The 26,160-nt window shown below is 39.8% G+C and overlaps 4 protein-coding genes across 6 annotated transcripts; all 4 read left to right on the forward strand.

Annotated features, from left to right (window-relative positions):
* Positions 1 to 945: 945 nt before the first annotated feature.
* tomm22 (translocase of outer mitochondrial membrane 22) lies at positions 946 to 3,585 on the forward strand. Its single transcript, XM_022742872.1, has 4 exons — positions 946 to 1,236; positions 1,730 to 1,848; positions 2,070 to 2,187; positions 2,413 to 3,585. The coding sequence occupies exons 1-4, from the start codon at positions 1,147 to 1,149 to the stop codon at positions 2,485 to 2,487; spliced, it is 402 nt and encodes a 133-aa protein (XP_022598593.1). The 5' UTR covers positions 946 to 1,146; the 3' UTR covers positions 2,488 to 3,585.
* A 994-nt stretch (positions 3,586 to 4,579) lies between these two features.
* Positions 4,580 to 9,383, forward strand: dmc1 (DNA meiotic recombinase 1). Of its 2 annotated transcripts, XM_022743196.1 has the most exons (13): positions 4,580 to 4,636; positions 4,930 to 4,974; positions 6,198 to 6,344; positions 6,485 to 6,567; positions 7,056 to 7,108; positions 7,220 to 7,261; positions 7,371 to 7,443; positions 7,711 to 7,802; positions 7,939 to 8,012; positions 8,252 to 8,366; positions 8,582 to 8,642; positions 8,781 to 8,897; positions 9,314 to 9,383. In XM_022743196.1, the coding sequence occupies exons 1-13, from the start codon at positions 4,580 to 4,582 to the stop codon at positions 9,381 to 9,383; spliced, it is 1,029 nt and encodes a 342-aa protein (XP_022598917.1). The 2 variants fall into 2 exon arrangements, with proteins under 2 accessions (XP_022598917.1, XP_022598918.1); XM_022743197.1 differs by lacking the exons at positions 7,371 to 7,443; positions 7,711 to 7,802.
* Positions 9,384 to 9,746: 363 nt separating this feature from the next.
* gspt1 (G1 to S phase transition 1) lies at positions 9,747 to 20,651 on the forward strand. The gene is made up of 14 exons (XM_022743229.1): positions 9,747 to 10,161; positions 10,458 to 10,502; positions 12,307 to 12,573; positions 12,665 to 12,698; positions 13,099 to 13,176; positions 13,589 to 13,769; positions 14,041 to 14,195; positions 14,392 to 14,532; positions 15,499 to 15,592; positions 17,808 to 17,888; positions 18,144 to 18,317; positions 18,974 to 19,063; positions 19,158 to 19,326; positions 19,534 to 20,651. Exons 1-14 carry the CDS (start codon positions 9,966 to 9,968, stop codon positions 19,584 to 19,586), a joined length of 1,758 nt encoding a protein of 585 aa, XP_022598950.1. The 5' UTR covers positions 9,747 to 9,965; the 3' UTR covers positions 19,587 to 20,651.
* Positions 20,652 to 21,613: 962 nt separating this feature from the next.
* Positions 21,614 to 24,943, forward strand: rsl1d1 (ribosomal L1 domain containing 1). 2 transcript variants are annotated; one of them, XM_022743081.1, is made up of 9 exons: positions 21,614 to 21,705; positions 21,968 to 22,107; positions 22,224 to 22,362; positions 22,526 to 22,674; positions 23,034 to 23,135; positions 23,568 to 23,661; positions 23,982 to 24,101; positions 24,197 to 24,364; positions 24,502 to 24,943. In XM_022743081.1, exons 1-9 carry the CDS (start codon positions 21,667 to 21,669, stop codon positions 24,640 to 24,642), a joined length of 1,092 nt encoding a protein of 363 aa, XP_022598802.1. In that variant the 5' UTR covers positions 21,614 to 21,666; the 3' UTR covers positions 24,643 to 24,943. The 2 variants fall into 2 exon arrangements, with proteins under 2 accessions (XP_022598802.1, XP_022598803.1); XM_022743082.1 differs by having other exon boundaries at positions 24,505 to 24,943.
* Positions 24,944 to 26,160: the final 1,217 nt, after the last annotated feature.

Raw genomic sequence — 26,160 nt, forward strand, 5'->3', positions numbered from 1 at the left:
ATCCCTGCATCCCAGAATTTTTCCATGACCAGACCCCCCTTCACTGTTCCCAGCAACAACAACTTCTCTGGAAAAATGAAAGCACAGACAGAAGCCACCCTTTACTGACACTGTTTAGCATTTGGAGCTAAAAATAAAAAATTACCAACAAATAACTAAAGCTAAAACCCTCACTCTACAAAGACACACTCACAGTTTACACTAGTGTCATACTTGGTAAAAAATAAAAATTATAGCAGAATCTATTTCACTGCTGGCAAACTGTATTTGAATGGACTTGACATTGACCCATAGGGGAAAATATTTTTTATTTTTTTTATTTATTATTTATTATATATATTTTTTTATTTTTGCTATATTTCTCAGCTGTCACCCAGCTCCCTTTGGTGGCAAAACAGTGGACAATTTTGTCATGTCAAGCACTCGAAAATAAAATATATAACAATATAGCTGAAAGGTAATAACCTTCACAAAGTTTATGTACTTTGCTTATTTAGGTCTACTAGCAATGTTTTGGTTTTCTGTAAGTCCTTCATAAGTGTATTAACTATGTATTAGTGATCCAACAATGCCAATTTAGTGTTCTAACAATACACAGATGTTTTACTGATGCTTAATTAATGATATAATAATGTATATTCACACTGTTGTGATTAATTAGTGCTCTATACAAGTCACAGTTTTAAAAGAATGCAGTATAACTTTAACTTTAAAAGAGCTGTTCGAATCTATGGTCAGCAAAATGTTTATTTATTTATCTTTTAATAACTATTAGGGACGCCATGGACTCAATTCTAGGTAAAACGTATATATATTACATTAGTATTTTAGCCAGTTAATATCATTATTTTTGACACTGTAGACTGCTATTAGACAGTCCCTACTACAGGGGGCGCATTTTATTTTTGGGGAAGTACAAACTGACCCCTGCCCTGTCCCGTCATCCGACCTGACAAGCATCACGTTTTCTGCCTGTGACCTCAGACTGTCGTTAGCCGGATGCACGTCTCTCGGCATTAGCTTTATTGAAAGCCGACTGGAAGTAATCAGAAATACACTAAACTGTCTGTCGCCTTTTTCTAGCGACTTGTTCGCCGCGCACGCAGCTGATCCAACCCGACAGACAGCAGCGGGCTAGCAGGAGACATGGCCACAATCGAGGAGCTTTCCCCCGCTGCGGGCCCGGTGGTTACCCGGCCCCCCGAGGACGAGATTGACGACGATGAAGATGAAGATGTAAGTATCTAGACATTTAGAGCTACTTCGCAAATGTGAATGAAAATCAGATTAAGCCTAGAGTTGCACTCTCTTGTGTCTAGTTTGTCCTTTTCTTGGATAACACGGCTAGCTAATGTGGCTGCACCAAGGCTAACTAGCTAGCTACCTGAGGTGTCTCTTCTGGCTTTTACAACCCCTGTCTGAGAAGGTGGTCTGTTGCAAGCATACAAAGTTGTTAAGCAGCTATAAGTATTGCTCCATATAACTAGCAGTTCATTTCATTAATATGTTACTATTTTGAATTGTATGACAGTATTAAGATAATCATAAATAATGTTAACACAAGTCAAATCAACCTGCAGCAAACCAGGATAGACAAACTTTATTTAGCAAGTTGATAAATGAATTTGAGTTTATTTGTTCTTATTCATGAAAGACATTGCTTGATTTCCTCCTTACAGTCTTTTTGTAGTAAAGCTTCGTGTCTGTTGTTTGTATTTGCCTCCCTCAGCTGGATGAGACACTGATGGAGAGGTTGTGGGGCCTGACAGAGATGTTTCCTGATACAGTAAGGACAGCTGCTGAGGTGTCTGCACAGTGCTCCGTCTCACTGATCAAGAAGTTTTACAGGTATCTCTCCCAAGCGCTTTCCTCCTACCTTACCAGTGCATTAATTTATGTAGGCTTTCAGGGTATCTTAGGTGATCAAGAGATGAACTGCAAATCCTTAGATTAAATCTCACTAACAGCAATATTAAAGATAAAGAAAGAAATGGAAATCACTATGTTCACACCAGGGAGTGACATATCCTAACACAGCTGAAGCTAATGAGTTTGTTAACTTGTTTCAGTTTTTCCCGCTCTGCGCTCTGGGTGGGTACTACCTCCTTCATGATCCTGGTGCTGCCTGTGGTGTTTGAGACAGAAAGGCTACAGCTGGAGCAGCAGCAGTTACAGCAGCAGAGACAGGTGAGTGTTAATGTGCATGAGTGTAAAGAAATAGCAGAGAGAAAGTCAGGAGGCATTCCAGGTGAACTGTGATGTACTTCATCAGAAGTGTGATTGCACTCTGATTTATTTGGTGAAACAACAACAGGTTTTGGGAAGCAAGTACTGAGAAGTATGGACAGAAATTGTGAATTATAATGAAAAATGCACTGCATATGTCAAGTCAACAACCTCTTTTCTTTCCAGATCCTATTGGGGCCCAACACTGGAATGTCTGGTGGGATGCCGGGCATGATGCCTCCTGCACCTGGCAAGATGTGAGGGACAGGAAGAGCCGACATGAGCCTGAGATCTGCTGCTAGCGATACAGCGGGGTCGCTCACAAGGAGAGACAGAGAGACCATGGAGAAGAGCAAAGAACTGCAGTGATTAAAAAGAAAAAAAAAAAAAAAGCAAAGCTGTGTACGAACGGCGCAAAATTAGGCTCAATCCAAGTAATGGGTTGGCTGATGGGATCAGAGGAGGAGGATGTGAAGCGTGTCTACCACTTCTCCCTCACTGTCTCTCCTTACTCCAACATCTTGCAGAGACTGATTTTCCAGGAGCACTGCTCCCACTTTCTTTTTTCTATTTTAAATAAACACTTATATCAGCATAAATAATGTGTTCTGTAGAAGAAAGCAGGTACAGGTGGATAAACTGAAAGAAAAAAAATCTAGAGGTTACCAATTGTATGTCTCGGTGTTCACAGTCTGAAGAACGTTAATAGACTTTTGTTGGCAGTTCTGTCCATTATCATGTGCTTACTGGTTCCACTTGTACGTGGAGAATTGGGTTTAATAATATATCTGACAGACAGGTGTGATGAGTGGTGACAAGTGGAGCATATTGTAGACAATATTATTTGACAGGAATGTGGTCTACAGAATGGCCTTTTGAAATTCTACGTGCTAAATGACGCTTTTTTTCTATGTGGTGCGGTTATGACTGTTCATTTGTCACAATTCACCATTGTGCTATGTATTTATGTCAAAGTGCAATGCCTCTCATTTCAAACTAGTCACAGTTAATGGTTAATGGTTTATCATATTTCACTGGACTTCATCAATGGATTGTATAATGCAACAGCACCAGATGTCATGACATTCAATAATTCAAAGATTGTTGTGTTCTTTCCTGTCTACAGTATGTGAAATACAAAATTATTTTGTCATTTGAGACAGTCAACCTCAAATGTGGTTGATAAAGGTTTAATGCCAAAAGTCTCAATATTAACTAGAGATAGAGAATGTTATGTTCTTTTCTCTGTTGCCATCCACCTGACAATTTTCAGTCTGTTACCTCTGTTCAGTAAGCAAACCGCTGTCTCTATTTTGTCTTCAACATGACTGTGGTAATTAAAACACCAAATCAAATGAATAGCCCTTATGTTTTTCTTTCAGCATGTTGGTTGTGTGTTTGCTTAGATATGAAGTTATTCAACAGACAAGTTGACTTATAATAGCAAGAAAAGCACAGGTTCAACTAATAACGTCAATGATTATGATTACCTGAGAGCTGGAGCCCAGCACCTAAATGTAATGCAGCATTAATTAATGTTTCTTACACCTTTGCTTTTCCTGGCTGAAGTGTCAACATGTCTGTGGTGAAAAAGCCTGTTACTGTACTTATGATGTTAAAGTTGTTATTGTGTCGTTTATACAGTTATGCCCGGCCCCAAAAATTATATAATACATAAGAAAAATAGAAAATATATAATATCTGTCGACGTTATTTTAAATGCCAGTGTCCAATGTTGCCTTCACTGCTATTTTTCACCTGGAGTTTGTACCGGTAACATGTTGCCTTTGGCTTAAAGCAGAAACTAATTGGTATTTTTTGAAAAGTCAAACTCGCTATAAATCACTTTATGGAATTGTATGTATTCCTTAAGGTCACCAAGTACCGCCTCTGGTTCAAAGTACCAAGTATTAACAAGTGGGTAAAATCATGTGGGTTAGATAGCCTATGTTTATGTTCATTCAACTTGCAAACTTCTAATTTCCGGTTGCACGTGAACACGTCTAGAGTCAGAAATTCCCGCCAGTTGCGGCAAGAAAGTCACTTCAAGAACAAAAGAGCTGCTAGCTTTTTTAACTTAAAAGGGTATTCTTTCTTCTGCCAGTAACTTAATGTTATCGTTGTGTACTAGTTCACATGAACGAACAAGTTAATTTGTAAACTTCAATACAGACAGTTTTATTTATTTTGTGCGCTGTTGAAAGGCAACAGAACTACGTGCTAGCAGCTAATTTAACTAGCTTAGAAAGGTTAGCTAATTGTAATGACCTTGGCTAAATATCCTTGCTAATTGACAGTAACTGAATATAATAATACATTTCATCTTCAGCCTTTGACCCATACTACACTGAAAATGAAATCTGCAGGAGATCAGGTTGTTGAAGATGATACTGGCTTCAATGATGAGGAGGTGAGCTATAGCTAGCTAATCTTTTTTTTTTGTTTTGTTTTTTCTTTTTTAAATTTAACTCATATTTGCTATCTAACAATGGCTTTCCACAGCTATAACACGTTCAAAGAAGTTGCTGTTAGTGTTGACACTGTAAAGAAATGGTGTCACAGCCCAATATTAAAAAAAAAAAAAAAATTACAAGTAAGTTACACTATAACCACTGTGTCAAGTAAAAGCTGTATTCTTGTCTTCATTAATCAGGTTTACTCCTCAGCAGCTAAGTCACTTAAATTTCTTTTTTCTCTGAACAGGAGTCCTTCTTCCAAGACATTGACCTCCTACAGAAACATGGGATTGTGAGTAAACAGCAGGCCTGAAACATACTCATCAGATCAAAAATCACCTGTCAGAGAGTGTGTTTATGTGTACATTAGTATCCTGATTTTGAGTCTTATCCAATCTTTGATTAAGTCAAGTCAAGTCTATTTTTATTTGTATAGCACCAATTCACAACATAAGTTGTCTGAAGGCGCTTTCCAAATAGAGCAGGTCTAGAACTTCTCTTTATAATGTTATTTACAGAGACCCAACAATTCCCACCAAGAGTAGCACTAGGCGACAGGGGCAAGGAAAAACTTCCTTTTTAGAGGCAGAAACCTCGAGCAGAACCGGACTCAGAGTGGGCGGTCATTTGCCTCGACTGGTCGGGTTGGGAGAGATAGAGAGAGAGAGAGAGATCGTGAGAGAGAGCGAGAAAGGGCGTGCAAGCAGGAGATAAGAGAGAGAGTAAGAGAGAGGGCAGAGGGAAAGAACAAGAACATGCAATGATAGCAATATTAATAACAGTGATAGTAGCGGCAGTAATAGTAATGTAATGGCAACTGTAGTGCTCCTACTGATAAAAGTAATAATGAAAGCTAATAACATTAATGATAAGTATTAGTAGTAAATAAGTATTATTAATTATAGTAATATTTAGCAGGTTAAGCAGCAGGTGTTAAACAGGATCATGAGGGCAGTAGGTGGTTTGCAGTTGCAGATCCAGACTATACAGCTCTGGGGGTGGGAGGACCAGCAGAGACTAACAGGAAGGAGATAGCGAAGGAAAAGGGAGAGAGAGAGGCACACAGCCTGGGCGCTCATGTGCTTGAGGGAAAGAACGCTTAGAATGATGCAGTGATTTTCATTCTTTTATTACTTTCGGGATATGGTGTTTACATGGAACATGAAAAACCTGGTTATTCGTATCCCTGTATTGATGATCATAACAGTATCCAGGTTTTTGATTGTCTGCCTGCAGGTGTGTCTTGATTTCTTACATCTCAGCCACTATGAGATGGTTCAGAAACCTGGATAAGGTGTTTACATGCCATAGTATCCTGGTTTCTTTCGGAGAAATCCAGGTAGTATATCCAGATTTCTCAAAACCTGGAAAAGGACGTATTAAGGTTTCTGAAACCAGGATTATCTGTTTACATGCGTGAAACATAACCAGCATACTGCAAAAACCCAATCATAACTAGGATATTAATACACTCTATGTGAGCATCTCTCTTTCCTTCCCTGCCTGTGACCACAGAATGTGGCAGACATCAAAAAGCTGAAGTCTGTGGGTATCTGCACTGTGAAGGGGATCCAGATGACTACGCGCAAGGCTCTGTGCAACATCAAGGGCCTGTCAGAAGCGAAAGTGGAAAAAATCAAAGAAGCTGCAGGGAAAATGCTGGTAAAATGGAACTTTCCTCTGTGAATTCTTCAGTGTGTACTGAACTCCTTCTGGCCTAGTACTGGACTAGCAGAGAAATAAGATTAACCAAATACCCTACAGAACATTTAATATGTCACGTAATTCTCTTTAAACTGTAGAACGTTGGTTTCCAGACGGCCTTTGAGTACAGTGCGAAGAGGAAGCAGGTGTTCCACATCACGACTGGGAGCCAGGAATTTGAGTTAAGATTTTTTTTCTTAATGTTGAGAACATGTAGACTGTAGGATTAACACTACTCAACATCATACAGCAGTTTGTATTGTGTGTGTATGTATGAGATGGGAGTTTAGCTGTTTTAATATTATGATATATCTTGAACATATCTCATCGTGGTCTGAAAGGCCGCATTATAGATAACTGAATTTTCTTAATCTGCTACATGTCTTTAGCAAAGTGAAATTAACAATGAATACCTCAATTTGCGCGGATGTTTAATCCACGTTACGAATTATGTTTTTGTTTTCTCAGAGCATGGATAGTGATATCAAAAATATTGTCACAAGTTCAGTTTTACTGTAACATCTATTTGCGAGTTGAATAGTGAAGCGATCAGCAAACATTGAGATTTGGCTGGGTGGATAAAAATGAGTTAGTTTCTTATTGTGAATGTGTGTAAATAATCCTAGGTCATAGCACACCTGTTACAACATATCTCTTTTATCTTTGCAGTAAACTTTTGGGTGGAGGTGTCGAGAGTATGGCAATCACCGAAGCATTTGGAGGTGAGAAGTTGTCTTTTTATAATTAAATATATTGTGTATGATTAGACTGATATAATATCACTCAGTTTGCAGTATTTAGCTCTTAACTCCTTACTTTGTTTCATGTTACAGAGTTCCGTACAGGAAAAACCCAGCTGTCTCACACACTTTGTGGTGAGTAAGAAGCCGTTTTTTAAGATGTCTGCTCCAAAGTGGTTTATAAAACAGTACTGTACAAATCAAATAAATTGCATTAAACAGACTCTGTGGTGTCTTTTTCCAGTTGCTGCTCAGCTGCCAGGCGAGGACGGCTACGCAGGCGGGAAAGTCATTTTCATTGACACAGAGAACACCTTGTATCCTCACAATAATGGGAACAACCATACCACAATTGAGGTGCATTGTGCATGAGGCTTTAACTGCAAATTAACTTGATCTTAGACAAACCAATACATTATTTATGAATATATATTTCTGGGTCCAGTGAGAACGACTTTAGAAAACGTGTAAATGAGAGAAATTTCTTTAGTACGTATCAGAATGCACCTGTACCATCACTACTCTGTTTTTAAATCTGTTACTCTATCTGACATTATCCTTGACCTGTAACTGCCTGGTTTGAGTCGTCCAGACAGACTGAGAGACATCGCTGACAGGTTTAATGTGGACCACGATGCTGTGCTGGACAATGTGCTATACGCCCGGGCCTATACCAGTGCGAACACACAGTACACATTGAGACTACAACACAACGCTTGTGTTGTGCGAAAGCAGAGCAGTTTGTATTGCCACACTTAATCTCCTGGTGAGGTTTTCTGCATTAAACTTGTCTCTGCTCGCTCTATCTACAGGTGAACACCAGATGGAGCTGTTGGACTTTGTTGCAGCCAAATTCCATGAGGAGGGAGGAGTGTTCAAACTGTTGGTGAGTTTTAAAAAAACACTCTACAAACATGTTGTGACATACTCATCATTTCTTTGGTTTTACTTCTTCCTCTGCCTGAGTCATTCTCTCCACATGTTGGAGATTTAGACTGAACAATTTTTGTTCAGTTTTCAAGGAAATGTAAGAGTTAAACATCAGGCATAAGTTCTAAAAGAAGGAATCCTTCCCTGCTTTCAGCCTTTGAGTCTGCCTTCTTGTCTGCTCCTCCCTGTTGCCAGATCATCGACTCCATCATGGCTCTGTTCAGAGTAGACTTCTCTGGTCGGGGGGAGCTGGCTGAGCGGCAGCAGAAACTGGCCCAGATGCTCTCCAGACTGCAGAAGATCTCTGAAGGTCTGAACCACGAGAGTGCTGCATATATGTAAAAACCACAAACACCAATCACTCATCTATATATGAAGAGAATGTCTGCAAGGTGCATGCATCGTGGTCTTATATCTTATATAGGTGGTCACAGTATAAAAGTAGTGTTCCCTATAATTACCTTTATTTTAGGATGCTACCCAGGCACGAGATATCTTAATGGCTTTCATTTATGTTTACTTCAGAGTACAATGTAGCCGTGTTCATCACCAACCAAATGACTGCTGATCCTGGAGCAGGAATGACGTAAGAGATGGCAAATTCACTCAATCTCTTCTAAATAAGCTTCTTAATAACATATTTTGTGCTACAAATATGCTATAACATTTGGAGCAACATTATTTGAAGATTTGATGAGAGTATTTTGTTTCTTCCCTGTGTAAGGTTTCAAGCTGATCCCAAGAAGCCAATTGGTGGGCACATCCTGGCTCACGCCTCCACCACACGGATCAGTTTGAGGAAGGGACGTGGAGAGATGAGAATTGCCAAAATATTTGACAGGTAATGACATGATTAAGTGGAATTTTAGTTTGTGAAAATTGTTGTTTTGTCTAAATTCAAGGAAGGTTGGGTTTGTCACTCTTTTTAATTGCTGTAATTTATAGTTTTGATAATATTTTATCATTATAATTTTTTTCAATGCAGTTAATCACAATCATTTATTGTTTAAATTAATAACAAAGCAATTAAACCCTTAATTTTTTTATATATATTTATATTTTTAAATATAATGTCAGCTGCAGCCACAGTTTTACTTTCTGTTGCCATGTAGTCATTGACATGTGATTTTCTACACCAAAATAGATATTGTGATATCAGAACAAGGTCTTTTGCTTAGCATGGTTTTTTTTTTTCATTTTAATTCATTCAGGTTTGTTGACTGCTCTGCTTATTTATCTCTTTGTGATTTCCTCTAGTCCCGACATGCCTGAGAATGAGGCCACTTTTGCCATCTCTGCTGGAGGAGTTACTGATGCCAAAGAGTGAAAGAGGAGGGAGGAGACACAGGTGTTAGCACAGTTCCCTGTTGCCGTCACTTTAAAGTTATGTAACGTATTTGCAATGAATTTATTTATTGAATTTTAAAACTTTATATATTTTTTCAGTTACATTGCCAATCTTGTACTTTGATGCTATGGTTTTTTATTCTATTTATAGCCTTTGTTGTATTTTCTGTGTTTCAGAAATGTTAATATTAATATAAACAAAAATAATAAGAAAACAGTTTGTTATGTTTTTTTTTAATAGTTTTAAGGTTATTTTTTAATAGTCTACCCGCAGATACAAGCTGAAATGTAAAGGTAGGTAGTTACTGTAACATTACAGCGGAGGTCCGGTGCTGGCCTCTAGCGGTGTTTGCAGGACGTGCAGTGGCTGAACACCACTTCTCGTCCGCTACGGGTTCCATATGCTTGCTAGAGCAAGGCTTTAACAAAGCAATGGGGACTCCACCAAACGTGCTGCTAAGAGTCTAAAACACACCAGCAACTAAACGCGTTTTAACGGAACAGAAGAAATCATCCGCCTTTCTCGGCAGTGGAAAGCTTGTCAACTCAGGAGAAAGGAGCGATGGACCCGAGAGATACAGCCCCGGATTCGTGGGAGCTGGAGGAGGATGCCGAGGCCCCGGCTGCCGCGGCGGGGCTCCCTACCGCCTTCGCCGCCCTCAACGTCAACGCCAAGCCGTTTGTCCCCAACGTCAACGCCCCGGTGTTTGTACCGAGCTTCCTTCAAACCAGCGCTGCGGAAATGCCGGCTTCAGACGGTAGGTTAACGCCAGACAGCTGGCTGGAAGTTAGCTTAACTTGCTAGCTTGCTTGCTAATCCAGCTAAGTCAGCCTTCCTGTCTGCAACTCGCTGTGCTGAGTCCAGCCAGTGCCACAGTTATCGCATTTCCACTAACTAATCAACAAGTCGCCTCGAGTGCTAGTCATGTGTTGTAATAGTGCAATGGCTTATTTATTACGCAGTAACAGTCACAACAAAACGTAAAGCGTGTCCACCCCTATCTAATCAATATTTATGAAAGTTTTGACATGCTTTGTTTTTCTCTCCTCTAAGGTGCCCCTGATCCAGTTGCCAGCATGGAGGTAGCAGAAACAGCCGGTATGCATCCACAGTGCACTCCAGGCACTGCATGGCCAGGTTATTAAATGACAAACCTGGCTGTCAGGCAGGTTTTTACCACATGACACTGTGGTTCTAGGCTCAGGTGTGCAAATTTAACTGCAGCCAGAGTTGAAATCTAAGACCCTACCTCATACAGACAAGGAAAGCTTGCATGTCACTTTTGAATCTCTACTTGTGGTGTAACTTACTGGACCGTATTTAGATTGCTGGCATAGGTAAACCCGTGTGCATGGGCCTACGTATAATATGATGCAACCTCACTTGTCCATGCCCGAAATAGACATACCATTGGCACACGCTGTGATATGTGTCAAGAACTGCATGTCCAAGGCCCTGGCCTGCCGTGTGTTAGAGCAATTTGAATGTATTTGGTTACTGCAGAAAAATACAGTCATTTGCCTGTGTCGGGTTCATTCACAATTTTGGCCTGGCCTGGAATGCTGTGCGCCTCTACTCAGCTTACAAAGATTTGGTGGTGTTTTTGTTTTTTAGCGGAGAGGCTGAGCACTGTAGTTGTAGCAGAGAGAGACAAAACAAAATGATCAGATGTAGCATAGAAAAAGATTTCCTTTTTACATTTCTGGCATACATGTGATGTTTGCTGTATTACACACCCCTTCCAATTTTTCTGAACATGTCTAAAACAAAATTTATAATTCCAGCATGTAACAAAGTCGAGGCATAAATGGCTTTTTGAGTTGCCAGTAGCAGTTTCTCACAGGCTGATTATAAACGACTAGGCATGAGAAGAAAATAGGCATTGTACATGACTGCTGGGCTGCATAATTTCTTAGTTACGAAAATTGGAGGCTTATTTGTGTGTGTTGCCATGGGAAGATGCGTCTCCTGCAAGGCTCAGCAGATTTCAGTGTGCTCTTGTTACTGTTTTTGAGTTGTAGTCATTTGCTCGGCAGAACATTATGGACAGGCCTAGGAGAAGTGAAGTGAAGCCTTGCGGCTCTTTTTAGATTATTTGTAAGGGTAAATTAATTTTATGAACATGTGCTATTATATGACATATATTACATATGTAGACTCAAGGCACAGCTGCGGAAGTAGTTGGTGCACCTGGAAATCAAACACCACGGTCATTATGTTTGCAGCTATGCTAAGACACAATCAACTGTTGACCTTTTGGTTGGAAACCACAGAGGGATGAGCAGCTGTTGAGACATAAAAAACATTTCTGTTCATCTGACAGATTTGATTTTTAAATTACAATTTATTTCTTGTAAACTGTAAAAATCACAATGTTAGACATTAGTTTTCTTGAGCATAGCAGCGGAAATTCTCTGCAGAATGCTCCCTCTAACCAAGATACAATTACAATAGAGTGAAATGACATGTCTAGACCTGCATAATATGCAATAATTACCTATAATAACACACAAAGAAACATCATTTCTAAGATAAAGGATGTGAATGATAATGCTGCAGGAGGTGCAAATGAATGAGGTGACTTTATTCAGTGCAATTCTGTGTTGGAATTGTTCCTGTACGTGTTTGAAATGTGCATGAGAGGATCTCATTCCAAATTTTTGTGCAAATGTGTTGAAGTGGTTTAAGTGTGGCAGAAAGATAAAACTGGCAGAAACTGGGCTTGAATAAAGTCCAGGATGTAGAATCAGTCAACACTCACTCATGGTCTGTCTGCAAGTTTTCATTCCAGCCAAAAACTATGTTATGTTCCTCCACTCTCCAAGCTGCGAGTCGTCTGTGGCGTCCAGACGTTACGGAGAAATAACAGATCTGTAGGTGTAGTAAATGTGTATGGTTCCAGCTCCGGTGGAGAACGGAGGCACGGAGGCAGACATGACCACAGAGGAAGAGACGTGGGAGCAGAAGGAGGAGCCCGGAGGAGGCGGAGGAGGTGGAGGACAGGAGGAAGTCGGGGGAGGAGGAGCATGTGAAGAAGGGGCCGCGAGGAAGGAGGATGAGGAGATGATGGAGGAGGAAGAGGAGGAGATGCCTGTACCCAAAGTTGCTCCGGCACCGCCAGACGCCCCCAAGAAAGAACACGTGAACGTGGTCTTCATCGGTCACGTGGGTGCGTCTCGTGTGTATGTGTGGATACTATTTTCTCTCTTATAGAAAGTCTGATTCATCTTAAAAGATTTTCTCTTGTTTTTATGTGCCAGATGCCGGAAAATCAACTATCGGAGGACAGATCATGTGCGTAATCCATTTTTTATGTCTTGTTGGCCCGATCACGGTGTTTAGGGGCTCCACAATGAATAAGGAATGTCTAAGGGCTGAATTAAGTACTTAAATTTCTTTTAAATGTGGTATTTTGTGCCATTAAATTAGCCCACTGTATAGAACTCAGACCCAGAAAATGAAAAACAAAAATTGAGAGCTTATTGTTGGCAGAAAACCATATTATGCGCTCTGGATTGCATAATCTTTCACAGTTGTAGCATTCAGAAAAGCGTGAGCTACACTGCAACAAGTCGCCTTTTGCACAACATTATTGTTCAGTTTAAGCTTCGGTTTCGCTCTAAGGCCACAGATAAAATGAATATAGCGTCACTTGCGTGGACGTCTCACTTTTTTTGTGTGTTCTTCTTGCTAGGTACTTAACTGGAATGGTGGACAAGCGAACCCTGGAAAAATATGAAAGAGAAGCGAAAGAAAAGAACAGGGAGACATGGTGAGGAAGGCCTGTGTTGTTTCTAAATTAATTGCTCTCCACAACAACTGGTGACTGCTGTGTTTCCTTTTATGCAGCTGGATTTCATTTTTGTTTGATGTTCTTTTTGTCTGAAAACAACATGCCTTTAAGTTTCTTTTTTTTTTTTAATAAAGTTTTATTTTGTTCATCTTTAATAATGTGAAGGAATTTCACAACACAGTTTTTTAAACATGTTGATAACGGCTCCAGAAGCTCTAAATTTGACCTACAATATTTAACTATTACTGTGAATTTAGATGAGAATTATTGAAGCCAATATAGAAAAGGTTGGTCGTGATTACAATAAATTTGTTTGCCACACCTGCACAGAAATTTCAAGTCCTCATAATACAGTTTTGTAAAACATAATAAATAACCACGTTTGTTACAGGTACCTGTCGTGGGCTCTGGACACGAACCAGGAGGAGAGAGACAAGGGGAAGACAGTGGAGGTTGGCAGAGCTTACTTTGAGACTGAGAAGAAACATTTCACCATCCTTGATGCCCCCGGACACAAGAGCTTTGTCCCCAACATGATTGGTGGAGCGTCACAAGCTGACCTGGCAGTCCTGGTGAGATGGACATGGACACAGAGCCAACCGTAACTAACTGCTAACTAGGCTTAAACCTCCGACACACAGATTAAATCCCCTACTGACATAGAGATTCTTGTGTGTCAAACAGTTTTGTGTATAATACAAGAAAAAAGTATAAACAAACCATTCTTATTGTATGTTTTATAAATAAACTCTTAGGATTTATTTAAAGAAGACATCGCTTCTCCTAAATGTTTATCACTAAACGGAGGAACTACCTGTGCCCTGCCTCATTGTTTTGTATCAGGTGATTTCTGCCAGAAAGGGGGAGTTCGAGACCGGTTTTGAGAAGGGTGGACAGACACGGGAACACGCCATGCTGGCTAAAACAGCAGGAGTCAAGCATCTCATTGTCCTGATTAACAAGATGGATGACCCCACTGTCAACTGGAGCCTAGAAAGGTGAACAGGGTCCGGATAAAAACAGTTTTGTATTTATGTTTGCTTTAACACTGTGTCAGTGGCCGTCCTGCGTTTGCCACTACAATAGTCAAATTTAAAGATAATGGCAGATCAGTGTTGATATTGTTTATCTGCGACTTCATCAGTGATGTTATTCATTCGTTTTAATGTCGTCTTTTTGTTGACTTCCCCGCAGGTATGAGGAGTGCAAGGAGAAGCTGGTGCCATTTCTGAAGAAGGTGGGCTTCAACCCCAAGAAGGACATCCACTTTATGCCTTGCTCTGGACTCACAGGTGCCAACCTCAAGGACCCTGTACCTGAATGCCCCTGGTACACGTAAGTCAGCAGTCGCCAGATATGGGTACTTCAATGGCCAGTGCTGATATTTATCTTATAAAATTCAACAATTTAATAATAATATGAGACACAATATTGCTAAACTTAAATGAACCTTTGTTAAACACTGATGTATTATTCACTTGAACAAAGAAAAATACTTGAAAATAAAAAATGTGCATTTTCTCTTTTTGCTTAAGTAGATCAGCGCTCTGCTCTCTGCTTATTATTTTAAATTTTAAATTACTTTTTTTAATTTCAGGACATGATGAGACACACTAAGGGTCACGTCATGTCATAGACTTGTGAAGTTTGCTTTGTGCTTTCAAGCTAAATCAAACGAGTATGAAGAGGGTCTTCAAAAATGAAAGGCATTTGCTCAGAGAACAGAAAGACTGATGCAATTCAGACATGACCATTCATGAAAGACATTTTAGTGATGTTTTTATTATACCAACTTTAATTAAAGAGTGCGGGGTGAGGATTGTCGACACGCACTCATAACAAGTTCATTGGAGTTATTGAAGAGAAACTTGATAAGTCGTGCACATTGTGGTAAATTCATGAATAAGACTGTCTTTAAACTTCACTGGTTTTTACAGAAAAGTATTGAGCAGATTTGTTCTCTCCGTCTTCTGTGGTTACGTGTTTTATTATTTATGAGGGTTTTTAGTTTTAGTTGATGCATTGGTTTGTGCGGAGTCTGGATTTTTCCAAATGCTGGCTGCAACATTTTCTGTTGCTTCAGACTTTATACTCAGCTGTGGTTTGATCAAAAATTACTTTAAAAAAAAAATCTGCCGCAGTACACTTGAAATAAGAGTCATGTGCTGTCACAAATCAACCTTCGTAGATGAGAAGACACAGTGGCTGCACTCGTGAAGACATTTTTGACAGGAAGTGCACAAGTGGAATTTTTAAAACTCTGGTGACGGCCAATCTTTTTTTTCCTTTTTATTTTACCAGGGGTTTGCCATTTATTTCCCACCTGGACAGTTTGCCAAACTTCACCAGATCCAGCGACGGACCAGTCAGACTACCTATCGTAGACAAGTACAAGGTGAGCAGCTGGAGGGCTTTGATTCTCTTTTCTCAACAGAGAGAAAACAACAATCTGTGACAGCTTGTCTTCTCCACCGCACTGTCCTCAGCAGATAAGTGGGCGTCAAATTTCTTCTGGTTTTTGTTTACTTTGCCAAAATATTCTTTGCTCCCTCTCCAGTTTGTTATTTCCCTTCCTCTTGGATTGTTTTACAAGAGCACATCAACATGCTTACACAGACACACACACACACACACACACACACACACACACACACATACACACACACACACATTGCAACCCTCTATATAGTCATTTCTCTTAAAGATAATTCAGCTTCTTGGCATTCATCTCTGTTTAGGAGTTGGAAGCTGTTCAACACATACTGTATGCACTGGTGGAATGGAGTTATTTTGTCCCTACATGTATACAAGTATTCGTACCGCTTAACTTTCTTCACATTTTGTTACGTTGCAGCCCTTATGCTAAAATTGTTAAATTATTTTCCCCTCATCAATCCACACTCAATACCTCATAATGTCAAAGCAAAAACAGAATTTTAGAAACTTTTGCAAGTTTATTAGAAAGGAAAACGTTAGTATTCAGACTCTTTACTCACTACTTAAAGCACCTTTGACCCCAAGCACACAGCCAAGACAATGCTGCAGTAGCTTGGGGGCAACTCTGTGAATCTCCTTCAGTGGCCCAGCCAGAGTTCTGACTCGAACCCAGTCGAACATCTCTGGACAGACCTGAAAATGACCCATCCAACCTGAGCTGTGCAGAGTTTATAATATCATATCCAAGAAAACAGGAAATACTGAATGAAGGGTCTGAATACTTCTGTCAATGTGATATTTTTTCCTCTTTGATAAATTTGCAAAAAAAAAAAAGTGAGGAAGTGAAGGAGTCTGAATACTTTCTGAATGCACTTTAAATACTCCCTTTGCTGTGATTGCATAAGAGCCTTATGTAGCAGTTATATGACTAAGTAGTCCCAACTGGTGTTGTCCTGATGTAAGGGGATTATGGTGCGGTTAACTGGGTGCTGCATACTAATGGCTGCCTTGCCAAGACATACTGTACAGCAAGCTTTCAGCAGGGCCACAGAGCTGTGAACAGAACAATTACCCTGATTATTTTGTTGGGTGCTGGAAATCAGCCATTATCAGTAACTTATATTTACGCTGCCAGCAGAAGTGAATCGTTAATGACCACAATAACACTAAAACATTTTGAATGAACAAAGCTAATAGGAGAATGATAACGTAGAAATAATTCAAAATAAAGGTAAAATCCTTGATTGAATGATTTTAAAGTTTACCTCTATGATGCATACAAACACTGTTTTGACTGCCATTATACTTAATTGCTTTATTGACTGCATTGTTAAAGGGATTATTTGTTAATTTGGGAAAAGCCTATTTGAGAATTTGATTAGAAGATTGATACCACTCTAAATGGTTAGCTTAGCACAGAGACTGGAAGCAGGGGGAAACAGCTAGCCTGCCTCTATCCATAGGTAATAAAATCCACCTCCCAGCACCTCTAAAGCTCACCAACTAGCTCGCTATATCTCATTTGATTAATCCATACGAAAAAAAAAAAATTTAAAAAGACACATGTGCTTTTAATTAAAGGGTTATGTGCTTTTTCTTAGGTGGACACAGTGACCTCCTTGAGCCTCTCCTGGTTGCCTGGTAGTCTCACAGTGACAAAGATTTTCTCAGCTAACTGTCAACAAAATATCCCATTTCTGAAAATGTGAAAGGATTTCTTTAGCTGAGCTAGAATGCATTCTGGAGTGCAAATATACTCAATGGGTCCAAGGTGCTTAAATGAGGAAACGTTTTCTTTCTTTATTTTTAACCAATCAAATAGATGTTGCTAGGTAAATGTAACACAGATTGGTTTATAAGTCAAATGACAAAAACACATTGAGCAATAGCATCATGATGCAACAATGAAAGTTGCATTCCCAAGTTCATCAGTACATTATCCGCACAATGATACCATCAGAATATTTACTTAGGTTTCAACTGTAATGCTATTCTCTGTATACATGTAAGACTAGCTAATATAAGTTTTTACACTGAAGCAAGGAGTTGCTCCTGTTGCTCCTGTATTTACTCTGTGTACATGAATAATGCCAATCAGAAGTTAGTGGATAGCTGATTTGAACTGCTCTGATTTTTTGTTTTTTGTGTGTATATGTGTGTGTGTCTGTTTACAGGATATGGGCACGGTTATTCTCGGGAAGCTGGAGTCTGGATCCATTAGTAAAGCCCAGCAGCTGGTCATGATGCCAAACAGGGTGAGATCTCCTCTGTATGACTTTGCTGCGTCTATCACATGGGACCAATAAACCCATTACTAGAAATAACTTCAAGGCCTCATTCTTACATTGAATGTGCTGCAGCCTAGACGCAAAGACGATCCTGTAATCCAAAGGATCCAGTTTAACTTACAACACCAGCCATGTACCCGGTTTGTTATTATTTGTTTATTGAAAACATACATTCACAATAGTGTGTGTGTGTGTGTGTGTGTGTGTGTGTGTGTGTTGCAGCACACAGTGGAGGTACTGAGCTTGCTGAGCGATGATGTGGAAACAGACGATGCAGGTCCAGGGGAGAATCTGAAGTTGAGGCTGAAGGGGATCGAGGAGGAAGAAATCCTGCCTGGTTTTATCCTCTGTAGCCCTGACAACCTCTGCCACTCTGGTCGCACCTTTGACGCACAGGTGAGAACCGGACAGCGAAAGTCACTTATCACGCTGGTGTTCTCATCATACATCTGAGTTTCACAGTCATTGGTTCTTATTCATTCCATTTGATGCCAACAGATAACATTTCTCCTGTATTTTATCTATTTCCACCCCGCTGTCTGCTGCAGGTTGGCATAGCAACAGCTTCAAAAAGGTTGGGGATAGGGTGTGTCCAAGCAGGGTCTTTGTGGGCAGGATGGCTGTGCAAACCAATCCATTTTAAAGCCAGGCGTTTATACACAGCCACTGTAGCAGGCAGTCAGTCAGTCAGTCAGTCAGCAGCCTGTTTGATGCAGACCATTATTGTGATTTGATTTATTGTCTAGTGTTTAGAGCAAGTGTACGGAACCCAGGTGGAACAAAGATGGAGAATGAGGCACTGAAGTATTCTGTCTCTGGAGGCACCTGGCATTTACTAACTCATTTATCAAAGACACGTTTTACTGGCACGTGGTTCTCAGACAGTTACTTACTTACTTTTGAATACACACTATATGCAAATATGGAGAGACATTATTAAATTGTCACTGTTTGAATACTGTATTTAGGAATATAAGTCAAATAAAACTGACTGTGACTTCTGATTTTAAAATTCTTTTCTTCATGTTGCTCAATGGCTCCTTCCGTTTCAGATCGTCATCATTGAGCACAAATCAATCATTTGTCCCGGTTACAATGCAGTCCTTCACATCCACACCTGCATTGAAGAGGTGCAAATCACAGTAAGTTAACTGCTCTACTTTACAGGCTGTTGCTGAAATGTGTATTTGTAGTTTGTATTGTAGCGTGGTTTAACTCTTTAAATCCTGACCGCAGGCCTTAATCTGCCTGGTGGACAAGAAAACTGGGGAGAAAAGCAAAACACGACCACGCTTTGTTAAGCAGGACCAGGTGTGTATCGCCAGGCTCCGGGCAGCAGGAGTCATCTGCTTAGAGACCTTCAAAGACTTCCCTCAGATGGGACGATTCACGCTGCGAGACGAAGGTAAGGTCACTGTGGGTGTGGGTAATTTTTTAATGACCCTTCAAAGAATTTTCACAGCTGGTTTATAAGGAAGCAAAAGATATAAATGTTACAGCAGAGATACTGTAATAAATGTGACTGTCTTATTTTTCATGTAGTTCTGATATAAAGACAATCACAGAAGTCTTGTATCACAATTTCATCCCTCTTCATACACTACTCCTCCAGGCAAAACTATCGCCATTGGCAAAGTGCTGAAGCTGGTGCCAGAAAAGGACTAAATGCAACAGTGGCAGCTTGCATGGAGTTCTTCCACTCGTTACCAGAGGAGAAACGCTGCTAGAGCCGACCCAAACAGCTACTCTCTTTACACACAACTATGCTAAAGAGAAGAACAACGACAACAAGGAGTGAAGAAGGAGAATAAAATTTTGTCCAATGAAGAAAACAAGACTGAATCAGTTTTTATGATGAACAATATGAAACGAGAGACCAAGTCCAGTGTGTCAGCTTTCTCATATTGAGAGCTCAGCTATGCCACTAATGTAGCTACATGCCCCCCCTTCTGTACTCCCACAGCTGACCGCACGGTCGGCTGGCCACGCCATTTGTTTTTAGAATGGAGATGGATGCAGTGTTACTGAGTTTGGGGAAGAAAAACAAAAACTACAGAATGATTTCATATCCTGGAAAAGAGCAGAGTTAGCCCGTAATTATAATTTGCAAAGTACATCTCCTTTTTGTTTTTTTTTAAGAGTGGGATTAAGAATCCAATGGACATTTTATTTGGTTTTAAGGATTGCTGTACCAAAATTTTTAGTTTGGTCTCTCTCCACATGAGATGGTTTAATTGGATTGAGCTCACATACTACTCTGATGAACCAAGGATAAACACACTCACACAGACAGACACACACAGCTGTTCCATAATCTAAACCTAAAATAAATGATCAAGCTGCAACGGAAAAGGTGTATTTGTTTTCTTGTTTTACCAAATCCAGACACTTTCTTCTTGAAATGATCAATACTAGAAATGTTTTCTGATTTATTCACATTGATATGGATGAAACTGGGGGTATGCTGAATTTAAATGTCAAAGTTAGACTAAACTGATTTTTTACATGTTTCAGTGCAGTGACTTTCATATTAACATCGAAATATCTGTACCCATCATGAGAACTTAAAACTGACAAATTTTCAATTGGAGGCAGCTTTTTCTTCAATGATGTTTAGGACAATTTTTTTCCTCAATCTTTATTGAAAAACATTCAAATATACAAACTGCAGACATGTGCTCAAGATAATTGTATAAAGAGAATCTATAAGAATGTCAACAAATAAATAAAAATGAAGACAAAAAAGTTGGTATAAATGAACTTCATTACTATAAAATTATGAACAAGAAACAAGTTATTCTTCTTTAAAGACTTCACCATACAGCTTTACAGATTTATTACTTTTTTTATTGTTTTAAGATTATGAGATTATTATAATTTTTTAACTCACATAAGGATCCAGTGAATTTGGGGGTAACTTTTGTTATTACGAACTTATGTATATAAACTTTTCTGTATAGAATCAAATTACATTTTTACACTCTATTGGCATCAACATATTACCATCAAAGAGATAACTTACATGTAAACCTTTATAACCCCAGTTTTGCTTAAATCTAGATTTTTCTTCAATCAGTAATGTCTCCATTATTCAATATGATGGTTTTATTTGGGGAAAAGTTGTGTTTCTAACATAATTTCCATGCTAGGTGGGCTTGTTAACATTTAGATACTTTAATAGGCAATTTGGTAATGTTAAAATTACAAATAAGTATAAAAAAGAACCATTGAATTAAAAAAAAATATTATTTGGAATAAAACACCAAATTGAACTTTGGGGCTTTACGGCATCCTTTAATCAATTTTATTGTAAAAGTATATTTAAATCAACAAAATTAAATATTCCTCCCTCTTTTGTGGTGGTGTCTGTTTTTCCAGACAAAATTTGTAAGTATGTTGTTGATTTTCTCAGATGTTGAGTCTGGGAGAAAATTGTACTGATCTCTATCCTTTCGACATTTTATTTAATAGGCACGATGTCCTCTACGTTTTTACTTATTTTGTTCGAGGGGACGTAAACTGTTCGTCAACTTTCAGGGTCTAAAAGTGAAATTTGATCCTCTTGGCTGCCTGAAAGTTGTATTCATAAAACAAAAAGTAACCAAAACATTTGTTGTGGCCGCCATCTTACTCTGATTTGGCAGTTCCTGGCTGTTCAGTACAAATAAAGTTGGTTTTGTATCGTGTGACGTTGCGCCTACCAACTGCGCATGCGCGACCGTGGTTCACACGTGAAGGAGGCAGCATGGCTGATAAAACAGAAGTTGTGTTAGACCGGACTCAGGTAAAAACCGCCTTTTGTTGCAGTGCTAATCTCTTTATGAATAGCAAGCTGATTAATAGAAGTGTATTTGACTGTGATAAATTATATCAGAATGTATTAACAACAGCTATAAAACTAGTTAGCATTAGCGGGCTCGTTTTGTCTGGTGATAGATTTAGCCACAAAGCTAATTCACAGTGGCCCAGTAGTAGCTGAAGGAAACAGGGGTTGGTCTGTGTGTTTGTATCGTCTTTTATAACTCTGGAATTGACGTCTCTGTCAGGTGAAGAAGGCCGTTCAGGCTCTGCAGGCTTTCCTGAAAACCAAGTCCACCCGTGACTCTCTGTTGCTGGACGACACTCAGCACATCAGCCTGCTCTTCACCCTCTGGAAGGTCCCCAAGCAGGCACAGACCATCCGCATGTGAGTCCCACACACACGAAACGCAAAGCTGCATTCATGTCTGACCTGTTGGTTCTTGTGTAGCAGTTATTTTCTCACATTATCACAGATACTGACATTTCATTTTCCACCCTTAGTCCCTTGCCCCATGGCCAGCGGCCTGACACAGAGGAGATCTGCCTCTTCACCAGAGATGAGCCCAACATGACCGCAGAGCAGACCCAGAGGTTTTATAAGAGGCTACTGGAGGAAAAGGGTGTCAAAAACATATCTGAGGTACCTTGTGGAGCACTATCAGCTGCTGATTTGATCATTCTTGCATGAATAGCAAAGTTTAAGTCTGTCTGGTCTTTTACCAGCCAACAAGGTTTTTGGTTTTCAATGAAACCTCCTATTAATGGCGAACATAATTATGATACGTGTCTTTATCTTTTTGCAGATCATCCCCTACAAGGTCCTGAGGACAGAGTACAAACCGTATGAAGCTAAGCGCCGTCTGCTTGGGAACTTTGACATGTTTATTTCAGACGACCGCATCCGCCGCCTGCTGCCATCCCATCTCGGAAAACATTTCTACGAAAGGAAAAAGTGAGAACTATCCCACCTGTGTTGTCATAACACCGGCGTATTTCTGCAGCTGTGACATGTTGTGTGTGTGTGTGTGTGGCACTTTGTCAGCAACGGAAGAAATAATCAGTTTCATATTTTGTTTCTAAAATAATTTTTATTTTATGATGTGTGAATTTGACTTTGACTGCCTCAGAACAGTGAACATAAAGAGAGAGAGCCAACCAATAGAAAGTTCTGCATGACCAAAAAATAAAACATCTAATGGAAATAGTTAAAGCCCAGATTTGAACTGCATTATCATTGTTTAGCATGTGTGTATTGTGTTGTTCTGTAGCTCCAGCTGCTCTTTTCTTACCCTGTTTATGTTTATGCACCAGAGAGCCACTGTCTGTGAACCTGCAGAGCAAACATCTGGCCAGAGACATCCAGAGCGTGATCCAGGGCACCAGCCTGAAGGTTACCAACAAGGGCTGCTGCTGGTGAGATTTGCTCTGCTGCTCGTTGTCTCTAATAAACTAAAACAACCGTTCTTTTATTTTTGTCCTCAGCTTTCGGTGAACATTTAATCTCAGTGTTGCTTCGACAATGAGGCAAACACATTTTTTGAGTTTTGAAGAATGTTTGAGTATATGTTGTCGAATCAATAGCACCTCACAACAACCCTGTCGATTCTGTTCAGTGTTTGATACGGGTCACGCTGGTGCCATAGAGACTCAATGTAAATCCAGATGGACCTCCTCTTCCTATGGAGCCTGTCTCTACAACTTTGATACAAAAATATTTAATGTCAAGCTCATGACAAATATGAAAATAACTGCATGTCTTGCTCCTTGTATTGATCTAACAACAAGCACTGTCCACATTGTCGCTTTGATTAAAATGTAATCTTGCCTCGTGGCTCTGTGTTGCAGTATGGCTCGTGTTGCCCTCTCCAGCATGGCTGCAGATGACGTTACAGAGAACATAGAGGCTGCTGTCAAAACAGCGGTGGCCAAATTACGAATGGTGAGTCTAATAACTCGTCTTGTGTTTTTCATTATGGTTGGTGCAGCCAGCTGGAAAAATTCATCAATTCAGTGTCAGTAATGGACTGAGTTCTTTAGCACTGAAGCTCCCTGCACAACTTTCACGTCGCAAGTCAACACGTCCTAGAACTGATATTTCCTCTAGAGATGTTGGTTCAGCACAGCCGGTCAGGGATTGGCGCTGTATTACATCATCCTCCATGAACTTTAATTCATATTTATGTAGTTGAGCTAATAACCAAGCACTAATTTGGCTTGTAGCTTCTTTTGACTGAGTTATTCTGCTATTGCTGTTTGCAGAAAGGACCAGTGATGAAGCTCATCCACATCAAAAGTCAAACGTCAGTGGCCCTGCCCATCTACACTTCAGACCTCAGCCAACTCAGCGTGGTGAAGGAGGCAGATAAGCCCAAGGAAAAGGTGAGAATAAGTTTGTCCTTAAATGGTCGTCTTGTGTTCGAGCCAGATTTGTTGAAGTGAGTGAAATAACCAGCGTGTACGTTCATGAATTTCAGGGAGGAGCAGCCAAAAAACGGGCCAAGAAAAGGCAGAAACAGGGCACAAAACAAACGGACACCACTGCAGAGGGGAAGGGAAAGGAGAAGAAGGTGAAGGAGGAAGAGGAGGAAGAAATCCCACAGCTGGTTCCCATAGAAACACCGAGCAAAAAGCCGAAGCTGGAGGTCAGTACTGCTCGCAGCTGCTGAATTTAAAATTTGAACTACCTCTCAGTGTTTTTACTGACAGTTTGGAAAAAATGTAGGCAGTTCTGTTTTTTAATTAAGTGGATTCAGACACTCATTTCCTCTGTTTCTTGCAGAAGCCGTTGAAAAAGAAGCAGCTGGAGAAAGTTCCCAAACCTGCTGCAGCGAAGAAAGGAACAAAAGCTCAGAGCAAACTGGCAAAGAAGGCTGGCAAGACAGAGTCCAAAGTAAAAAGAAAAGTGCCTAAAGTGAAATGAGTCTGACATCACCCTCTAAACCTGGACATTTGACACAGTATACACAAGCAGATTTGAATGAGTATAAGAGTATAAACATTGTTATATGAAATGATCTTCGGCTGTGTGGCGTTTTTCTAAATGTTTTGTGACAATGGGCTTTTTTCACACTATTCATGTAGTATTTAATAATAAGTATTCAATCAGAATCGTTGATGTATGTACTGTTTTGATCACAGTACTTCCTTGTGAATGGGACACTGAAACCTTGCGAGGTATTACTTTGACTTCACAAAAATATTAAACCTGTTTTGACCTTTTATTCTTCAGGATAGTTCCTCAGGAAGACGACACAGATTCAAACCTCAGAGCAACATCACAGCACATGTTAGATGCTCCGAGATGGGAGCGAACGTGTCACCACTTTGGAGAATGACTCACTGATGATCAACACATTTATTAATTCTCAATGATTTTGATAATTGAGTGATTGTGTAAGTCATTTATCAAGCAGGAGTATCAGGTGTTTGTGGTGTCAAGCTGCTCAATTTGGAGGATTTGGTGCTCTTATATTCACAGCTGCAGATGTTCAGTCCAGCTGCAGGTCCAGAAGTTATTGCAGGTATTTTTCAAGCAAAACTTCTCAATTCTCTGGTTGTAGTTTCTCAAATGTGAAGGACGTGTCTGTCAATGTGTTATTTAATTGCAGGTTGGGGTTATGGGCCGATGGTTGAACAAAACTCACATTTAAAGAGTCGCCTTAGGTTCTATTAAAAAAAAACCATAATCAATTGAGAAAATAATTTCTATAATTATAATTGATAACTTAAATAATATGTTTTGTAGCATTTTTCCAAAACATGGTTTACAAGATGCTTTAAAAGGTAGAAACAACAAACATGAACCAGTCATGAGTAAAAACAACACCATCAATACAACAAATGAATAAAACACATTATTTGTAGTCATATGTTTGTATATATTATATATTTTGGAGACATTTGATGTTACCTTTAGCTCGAGAAACTTGTAACAGGCCTTTTTCACTGTTACACTGCACGTTCGTTATACAAACGGTACACACAAACTGTTTATACACCTTTTGTGTGCTGTAGCATCAGAAATGCATCAGCCTCGAGCGATGTTTGCTCATCGTAGATGCAGCAGCCATCACACCTGTGTATGTGCATCTGCCAGCTGTATCAGATGACAGTCCTATTGTTGATGGGATTATACTCAGGCTTGTACAGCTGCTGCCTGCTATTTGCATGCAAGGCACAATTGCATCATCTATATAAGACACACATGTTCTCTCTACTGAAAATTTAAAAAATATATACGTATATATACACAAGCAGATCTGTGACATCAGAATAGGAGTTTTCCCATATTTGCACATAAAATATGTTGGAGGTGAAATGTAACAAGAAGATCATTATGTGGCCAGCCGCTCAGTGGTGATGACATTGTTGTCAACAGGTGGGCCGGGTCGGTCTATTCACCCGAGCCCTTCCTCTGCTGTGTGGGCGTGGCGGGTCG

This window comes from Seriola dumerili, unplaced genomic scaffold (assembly GCF_002260705.1).
Source record: "Seriola dumerili isolate Sdu_G_001 unplaced genomic scaffold, Sdu_1.0 BDQW01000068.1, whole genome shotgun sequence".
NCBI classification, from domain to species: domain Eukaryota; kingdom Metazoa; phylum Chordata; class Actinopteri; order Carangiformes; family Carangidae; genus Seriola; species Seriola dumerili.

What these genes read in the sequence shown, in the direction of transcription:
- tomm22 (XM_022742872.1), top strand. Translation starts at nt 1,147, where the DNA reads ATGGCCACAATCGAGGAGCTTTCCCCCGCTGCGGGCCCGGTGGTTACC. An exon ending in CTGATCAAGAAGTTTTACAG is followed by an intron (nt 1,849 to 2,069) that starts GTATCTCTCCCA and finishes AACTTGTTTCAG; the next exon opens with TTTTTCCCGCTCTGCGCTCT. An exon ending in AGTTACAGCAGCAGAGACAG is followed by an intron (nt 2,188 to 2,412) that starts GTGAGTGTTAAT and finishes TTTTCTTTCCAG; the next exon opens with ATCCTATTGGGGCCCAACAC.
- dmc1 (XM_022743196.1), top strand. Translation starts at nt 4,580, where the DNA reads ATGAAATCTGCAGGAGATCAGGTTGTTGAAGATGATACTGGCTTCAAT. An exon ending in TCCTACAGAAACATGGGATT is followed by an intron (nt 4,975 to 6,197) that starts GTGAGTAAACAG and finishes CTGTGACCACAG; the next exon opens with AATGTGGCAGACATCAAAAA. An exon ending in GCTGTCTCACACACTTTGTG is followed by an intron (nt 7,262 to 7,370) that starts GTGAGTAAGAAG and finishes GTCTTTTTCCAG; the next exon opens with TTGCTGCTCAGCTGCCAGGC.
- gspt1 (XM_022743229.1), top strand. Translation starts at nt 9,966, where the DNA reads ATGGACCCGAGAGATACAGCCCCGGATTCGTGGGAGCTGGAGGAGGAT. An exon ending in CTATCGTAGACAAGTACAAG is followed by an intron (nt 15,593 to 17,807) that starts GTGAGCAGCTGG and finishes GTCTGTTTACAG; the next exon opens with GATATGGGCACGGTTATTCT. An exon ending in GTCGCACCTTTGACGCACAG is followed by an intron (nt 18,318 to 18,973) that starts GTGAGAACCGGA and finishes CTTCCGTTTCAG; the next exon opens with ATCGTCATCATTGAGCACAA.
- rsl1d1 (XM_022743081.1), top strand. Translation starts at nt 21,667, where the DNA reads ATGGCTGATAAAACAGAAGTTGTGTTAGACCGGACTCAG. An exon ending in GTGTCAAAAACATATCTGAG is followed by an intron (nt 22,363 to 22,525) that starts GTACCTTGTGGA and finishes ATCTTTTTGCAG; the next exon opens with ATCATCCCCTACAAGGTCCT. An exon ending in GCAAAAAGCCGAAGCTGGAG is followed by an intron (nt 24,365 to 24,501) that starts GTCAGTACTGCT and finishes TGTTTCTTGCAG; the next exon opens with AAGCCGTTGAAAAAGAAGCA.